We start from the raw sequence: 7,987 nt of genomic DNA, 5'->3' as shown, positions 1-7,987 counted from the left end.
GAACAAATAGAACGAGGAATTTCAGAGCAAAGTCCTGCTCAAGACTGAAGTGACAGAAACCTCTGTATTACACCAAAACGTCGTATACAGTGGTGCTTAAAGCGATGAAGTTAGCAGTACACCTGAGGGAGCATTGAGAGAGTGAACAACACAGCGACAGGATTACAGGCAGGAAATGACGTAACACGCTCACCGGAAGTCTCCAGGAACAATCTTCACCAACAAAGTAAGCACACAAGTATAAAATACTTCAAGTTAAGGTCTTGGAGAAAAAATATCGAAGTTTGGAAAAAGTCTGGAATTTTTCTTTGGAAAAAAGAGCAGCACCCTGCCTGTAGCCACTGGGTCAGTTTGCTCTTTGAGCAGCGCAAAGTGGTTTGACACAGGAAGAAGTTTGAGGCTTGAGGACATCGTCCAGGAGGCTCTCCATGGTGTGGAGCTGGGGTCTCAGACTGGAAGCTCTGGCTGCTGAGTTGTCCAACCAGCCGTCACATCACCTCCTGATCTCTCAGCCTCCTCTTGACCAGGTTCTGGATGCTGACTCAGCAGGAGACAGGAAAGTCATCAATGTTGAAGGAATTCCAAAGCGTCCATCGACCTGCAGGACAAACTCCTTCACTGTGTGGGAGGTTCAGAGTCCCTGGTTTGATTGCAGCTTTGACCTGAGCAGGTGTTCATCCTCATCTCAGTAACAGGGGACACTTTATCACAGCAGTGGACAAACATCAGCATTCATCACCCAGCAGCTCCTCTGATCAACAGAACAAGCTGAAGTATTCTGAGAAGGAGGGCATCCATCCCTCTACCTCTCACATGCTAAGCTAGCACTCTACCATTGGAGCTAAGTCCCTGCTAATGAGCAGCAGATGATGGAGGTTGAACTTCATCATGGTTGGATGACCTTCACCAGTTGGAGCTCCTCTGGTTGACCAACATGTGGACTCTCTTCAATACTCCAGTGGAGGTTTAAGTGATGACAATATGGGTTAGTGACTGGGAGTGTGTGTGTGTGTGCGTATGTGTGTGCGTGTGTGTGCAAATTTTTCTCTGGAACAACGGATTTTATTTGAAGCAAGAAAGCAAGAGCCTCCAGATCCAAGTCAGAATTGAGGATGATGTCATCAGGGCTTTGATAGTGTCTTTATTTGTACCTAGAATTCTGTCTTTGATCTCAGGAGGACATGAAAGGAACCCAACTGAGGAAAGTAGAGAACATTCAGCTTCATCAGAAACACTTGAACTGTTGAACAGGAGAGTTTGTTAGAAACCGTTTACAACACTGAGGGACAGGATTGAAGAGGGAAGGTTTTTCTACTTTTCTACTTTCTATTGAATTCTAACTTCAAACTGGGATGAACATTTTTAGTAGTTCATACACGAACACACAGAGGAAGTCATGTCATTCCCTTTTGAAAAAAACAAACAAACATGTGAAGCTCCTCCCCCAGCTCCAGATGGGACAGACAGATATGAGAGTGGCCAGGAAGCAAAGAAGTGCTCTGGTGCTCCTCTCCAGTGCTCTGGTGCTGTTGTGTTCTTGTCAGCTCCATCATGAAGACCTGCTGGCACTGGGCGCTGGTGGAAGTTTGCAGCTCTCACTGGAAAGTCCTGAGGCTCCTCCCACTCTGAAGCAGGCAGTTGCTCCCAGCCAGCCCACACTTTCACTCTCCGGTTGTAGGAGTGAAGAACAGAATCAGAATAAAGAACCATCACTCTTTCATTGGGGCTCCTTTCTCCTTGTTCTGATACAGGAATTCAACAGCTTCTATCATATCTATTATACAGGAAATGTTGATGACACACTGGGAGTTTTGGTGTTCATGCTGTCACTGTCAAGTGCAGCTTCACAATAGAGAGGTAGCAGGATCATTCATGTGTTCATGCTGTCACTGTTAAGTGCAGCTTCACATGAGAGGTAGCAGGATCATTCATGTGTTCATGCTGTCACTGTCAAGTGCAGCTTCACATGAGATGTAGCAGGATCATTCATGTGTTCATGCTGTCACTGTCAAGTGCAGCTTCACATGAGAGGTAGCAGGATCATTCATGTGTTCATGCTGTCACTGTCAAGTGCAGCTTCACATGAGAGGCAGCAGGATCATTCATGTGTTCATGCTGTCACTGTCAAGTGCAGCTTCACATGAGAGGCAGCAGGATCATTCATGTGTTCATGCTGTCACTGTCAAGTGCAGCTTCACATGAGGTAGCAGGATAATTCATGTGTTCATGCTGTCACTGTCAAGTGCAGCTTCACATGAGAGGTAGCAGGATCATTCATGTGTTCATGCTGTCACTGTCAAGTGCAGCTTCACATGAGATGTAGCAGGATCATTCATGTGTTCATGCTGTCACTGTCAAGTGCAGCTTCACATGAGAGGTAGCAGGATCATTCATGTGTTCATGCTGTCACTGTCAAGTGCAGCTTCACATGAGAGGCAGCAGGATCATTCATGTGTTCATGCTGTCACTGTCAAGTGCAGCTTCACATGAGAGGCAGCAGGATCATTCATGTGTTCATGCTGTCACTGTCAAGTGCAGCTTCACATGAGAGGTAGCAGGATAATTCATGTGTTCATGCTGTCACTGTCAAGTGCAGCTTCACATGAGAGGTAGCAGGATCATTCATGTGTTCATGCTGTCACTGTCAAGTGCAGCTTCACATGAGAGGTAGCAGGATCATTCATGTGTTCATGCTGTCACTGTCAAGTGCAGCTTCACATGAGAGGTAGCAGGATCATTCATGTGTTCATGCTGTCACTGTCAAGTGCAGTTTCACACGAGAGAGGTAGCAGGATCATTCATGTGTTCACGCTGTCACTGTCAAGTGCAGCTGAACATGAGAGAGGTAGCAGGATCATTCATGTGTTCATGCTGTCACTGTCAAGTGCAGCTTCACATGAGAGGTAGCAGGATCATTCATGTGTTCATGCTGTCACTGTCAAGTGCAGCTTCACATGAGAGGTAGCAGGATCATTCATGTGTTCATGCTGTCACTGTCAAGTGCAGCTTCACATGTGAGAGGTAGCAGGATCCATTCATGTGTTCATGCTGTCACTGTCAAGTGCAGCTTCACATGAGAGGTAGCAGGATCATTCATGTGTTCATGCTGTCACTGTCAAGTGCAGTTTCACACGAGAGAGGTAGCAGGATCATTCATGTGTTCACGCTGTCACTGTCAAGTGCAGCTGAACATGAGAGAGGTAGCAGGATCATTCATGTGTTCATGCTGTCACTGTCAAGTGCAGCTTCACATGAGAGGGAGCAGGATCATTCATGTGTTCATGTTGTCACTGTCAAGTGCAGCTTCACATGTGAGAGGTAGCAGGATCCATTCATGTGGTCATGCTGTCACTGTCAAGTGCAGCTTCACATGAGAGGTAGCAGGATCATTCATGTGTTCATGCTGTCACTGTCAAGTGCAGCTTCACATGTGAGAGGTAGCAGGATCATTCATGTGGTCATGCTGTCACTGTCAAGTGCAGCTTCACATGAGAGGTAGCAGGATCATTCATGTGTTCATGTTGTCACTGTCAAGTGCAGCTTCACATGTGAGAGGTAGCAGGATCCATTCATGTGGTCATGCTGTCACTGTCAAGTGCAGCTTCACATGAGAGGTAGAAGGATCATTCATGTGTTCATGCTGTCACTGTCAAGTGATGATGATGATGTCATTGTGTGTGTGTCATTTTCCTAATGCCGCCAGGTCAATGAGGCCGTCATCACGCCGCGCAGGTCGATGAGGTGTCTGCCTGACGAACTGTCCCGATTATGAACTTCGAACATTTGCGGCTGAGTGTTGAGGGGTTGTCAGTTCGGGAACCCTGTGGGACTGTTGGGTTCTGGAAACTTCTTGTCTGGGTTTCACATGATGTGTTTTCCATCTGCTGTGTGGCTATAGATATTTTCAAAATAAAATCACACAGTCATCCCCTGGAACAAGTCACACCCTGGTTCAGTGGATTCATTCGTCAGAGCTGAAAGAACCTGCAACTTGAGATTTTTACAACGATGACATGAAGTAGGCTCTCTGGTGCCTCTGCGTCAACTCTGGTTTCAGTGAAATCTGGCGGTGGTGTGTGCGGCCGGGGGGGTGGGGGTGTGGCCTCACAGGTTTGTCATGCTGCTTGTCGCCAGGCTGTTGGAAAACAATGGCCGATGTGTGATTGGTGGAGGCCGTGGTCGAGGGCACGTCAACCATCCGGTAGCAAACATGTATCTGGACTGCACGTTCTGGACGGCCACTGACCCTGAAGCAGCCCGACTCACGAGCAAATATTTGAAACAAAATATGCCTGCTGTCTTTGCAGCTTTAGTGAGCCAGGAGACATTCCTGCTTGGAGGGTTAGCTGCATGTGTGTGCGTTTGAGGTCCAAGGCTAAGGACACATCGCTGCTTTGAAGGTCAAGGTCTCTACGTTCATGATTGTACGCTCCATTTGAATTGATGGCGTCTCCATAACCACCAGGACGTGAGCCATGATGCTAAGCGCTAGCTCAGCTGTCCGTCACAAAAACATCCTTCACTGTTTCATTCACGCAGGAAGACGTTGGAACTGCTAACAAAATGTGGCTTTATTACAGCTTCAGTGCAAACCAAACCATCAACAACACACACGAGGGCCTGAGGCTGAAGGGACTTCAACAACGCTGTTGCAGCTTCAAGCCTCGGCTTCTCTCTGCAGAACCAATGAACATTTAGCGTCCATTTCCTTGCAGAAGTGAAAAGCACACTCAAATAACAGTCCTCACATTTGAACACGCGCCTCTTTCCTGGACAAACTTCCGAACAAAGTGCAGAGAAGAACGGTTTCTCCCAAACAGATCAGAGCAGTCACTTGAATTGGAGCGAGTGGAGGAGCCTGGACACCCTCCTGCATCCAGTGCACCATCTGCTTGTTCTGAACGGAGACAAAGTGCTTGAGCTGGTGGCCCCCGATACCCTCAGAACAAAGACAGTGAACGTCCCAGCTCTTCCTTCATACATGATCAGGGAGCAGGGTTTCTGGAAGGCCTTGTTTCAAGTGCATCACATGTTGTTTGCTCTCAAGAACACGTCTCCATACATGTTCGTGCAAGTTGAGCATGCAATGAGGCACCGCAGCAGAATGTTGCTGAAAGCTGAAAAAGGAAAAAGAAGACAGGGAAAAGCTCCATCCCTCCGTGAATCCGAACCTTCTTTCCTTGTGCAGCTGTCTTTCCCCTGCGTGTGTGCGTCCCAAACAAGACCCCCTACATTTGCAGGCTTCAAATGCAAGTCACACTGAACTGGAGCAAGACTTTGAATCGGTCCCCTCCCAACGGAAGCTTTTAACTATGTACAGCGAAAGGGAGGCGCTCAGAGGGGACGCCACCCACACAAGCTGCGTCTTCACACTGCGGGTCCTCCACCGGTGTCCACGCGGACACAAAGGTCCTGCCACACAGACACAGGACCCTGAGAGGAGACGGAGCTGGGAAGGTCTGGAGGAACCACGGTCTCATCTGGAGGAGAGGAAAGACAGAGGGTGCTGGACGTTCTCTGTCGGAACTGAGCCATCTGATCGATCAACACTGACTAATCACCGGTGCTCATCCCAACCCACCTGTGTTGGTGACGCTGCAATCCTCACTCTTTGTCCTCGTCTGGCAGATGATGCACACCCATACCAGTGAGGTTGCCGCCATACTCGTAACCACGGAGATAATGATGATCACTGTGGTGACGGTGCTGGGTTCAGGCGGCGGGGAGCAGAGGCTGCGGCGCGGCTTCACCGTCAGCTGGCTGTGAGCGCGCACTGTGACCAGGGTGTTGGACATGAGGCAGGTGTAGTGACCTGCATCCTCCAGCGATGCTGCGCTGATGACCAGCAGCTGGTTCCCTGGGGTGAAGTGGTGTCTGTCAGAGGGGCGCAGCGGATGATCGTTGTGCAGCCAGGTGATGCGGGGAGGGGGGCTGCCCAGTGCCTTGCACTGCAGGGCCACCGTGTCACCCATCACCACGGTGCGGTCCTCCATGTCCTGGGCCAGGTGGGGTGTTTCTGAGGAGAAGAGAGGAAGCAGGTTCTCACACAAGATTTTATGATGCCATGTTTTCCCACAGTGTGTGTGTTTGTGTGTGTGTGTGTGTGTTAGGCCTTGACTGAAAAATATCATCGATGTCATATTTTGGCGTCGCCACATCGCCGCACATACGTGGGTCAGCCAAAGCCAGCAGTTAGCGCAGCACTTTCCAGAATGGAGTGGGAACCTGCGACCTCCTCACAGGGTGCCCAACTCACCCTACAAAAAGCAGCTCGCCCTCAATCATCTGCAGTGTGGGAATACTTTCAACTCAGTCCCAGGCCAAAAGGTATCGTGATCTGCGGCCTTTGCCAAACTGAGCTGGCATACCACAGCAGCACAACCGCGATGCTGGAGCACCTACAGTGGAGGCACCCCCTCGTCTCTCGAGGAGGGCACAATAGTAAGTCAGTACCAAGTTTGGCTAAACTGAATTTAAGTTTGTGCAGTGAGTGGTGCAGCTTAAGCACTGCACTTAGGTCTTCGTGCTTGTAGTTAAAGTCAGCTAGCTACCAGCGGATGGATACGGTAACTGTGTTCTGCAGCCGTAAGCTACCACTCCAGCTAGCAAGGCAAGGCAAGGCAAGGCAAGGCAATTTTCTTTGTATAGCCCGTTTTCATAAACAGTTTGTCTCAAAGGGCTTCACATGGCATCATAACAACATCCTCTGCCCTTAGACCCTCACATCGACTGAGGAAAAACTCCATAGAAAACCCTTTTAACAGGGAAAAATCTGAGAAACCTCAGGGTGAGCAACAGAGGAGGGATCCTTCACCCAGGACGGACAGACGTGCAGTAGATGTTGTTACAGAGAAGAAAACAGTTTACAATACAAAATGTGGGAAACACGGAAATGTTAATAACAGCTGAAGAAGGAAGCTTCTGGTAGGGGAGGCAGGGAGAGCAAGCCAGCTTGATGGGGGACTGGATGGCAGACTGGTTCATGGAAGGGGAGCGCAGGCCGGTGTAACAGTAGGGAATAAGAGGGGGGGGGGGCGATGCAGGCGGCGGTTGGGGCTCTGGTGGATCTGTGGAAACACAGAGAGACTGCGAGACACCAAGGCCAAACTACAAAGTGCAACAAGTAATGGTAATGACAGTTCCAAAAATGTGCAGGGAGGAGAGGAGAGGAGAGGAGAGGAGAGGAGAGGAGAGGAGAGGAGAGGAGGGAAGGGCTCCATGTAACCTGATGTGTCCCCCAGCAGTCTAAGCCTGTAGCAGCATAGCTATCAATGGTTCAGAGCTACCTGAACCAGTCCTAACTGAAGGCTCTGTCATAGAGGAAGGTCTTAAGCCTGGACTTAAACGTAGTTAAAGTGTCTGCCTCTCTGACCCATGGAGAGATGCTGGTTCCACAGTAGAGGAGCCCGGTAACTAAAGGCTCTACCTCCCAGTCTGTTTTTATTGATACTGGGAATCACTAAAAGACCTGCATTCTGGGAGCGGAGTGCTCTGGTCGGACAGTAGGGACTAATGAGCTCTTTCAAATAGGATGGAGCTTTATCATTGAGAGCCTTATAAGTTAGCAGAAGGACTTTGAAGTCGATTCTAGATCCTACAGGAAGCCAGTGGAGAGAAGCTAAAGTGGGAGAGATGTGTTCTCTCTTCTTAACTCCCGTCAAAACCCTCGCTGCAGCGTTCTGGACCAGCTGGAGACTCTTTAGAGAGTATTTAGGACATCCTGACAGGAGAGAGTTGCAGTAGTCCAGCCGAGAAGTGATAAATGCATGCACCAGTTTTTCAGCATCACTCTGGGAAAGGATGTTCCTAATCTTAGCGATACTTCGCAGATGGAAGAAGGCGGTCCTAGTCACATGCTTTATGTGGGAGCTGAAGGAAAGGTCCTGGTCAAAAATGACTCCAAGGTTCCTTGCAGTTGTACTCGAAGTTAGGGTGATGCCATCTAGAGTAGAGATCCGATTCAAGAGTGTGTCCCTGTGGTGTTTAG

General features: G+C 49.1%; 1 protein-coding gene across 2 annotated transcripts in view; it reads right to left on the bottom strand.

Moving 5' to 3' along the window:
• Positions 1-4,553: 4,553 nt before the first annotated feature.
• Positions 4,554-7,987, bottom strand: part of LOC147260864 (leucine-rich repeats and immunoglobulin-like domains protein 1) — a 36,067-nt gene continuing 32,633 nt past the window's right edge. For both annotated transcript variants that reach the window (XM_086205118.1, XM_086205119.1), the window contains exons 16-17: positions 5,582-6,016; positions 4,554-5,480 (exon numbers count right to left, since the gene is read on the bottom strand). In XM_086205118.1, the coding sequence (XP_086061244.1) occupies positions 5,368-5,480; positions 5,582-6,016 (548 nt within the window). In that variant the 3' untranslated portion in view covers positions 4,554-5,367. The remainder of the gene's footprint in view (positions 5,481-5,581; positions 6,017-7,987) is intronic.

This window comes from Aulostomus chinensis, chromosome 5 (genome assembly GCF_037954235.1).
Source record: "Aulostomus chinensis isolate RoL2024-O1b breed Wild chromosome 5, RoL_Achi_v1.0, whole genome shotgun sequence".
Classification (NCBI taxonomy): domain Eukaryota; kingdom Metazoa; phylum Chordata; class Actinopteri; order Syngnathiformes; family Aulostomidae; genus Aulostomus; species Aulostomus chinensis.
Note: the sequence above shows the minus strand (reverse complement) of the source record. Positions and strands in the feature narration are given on the sequence as shown.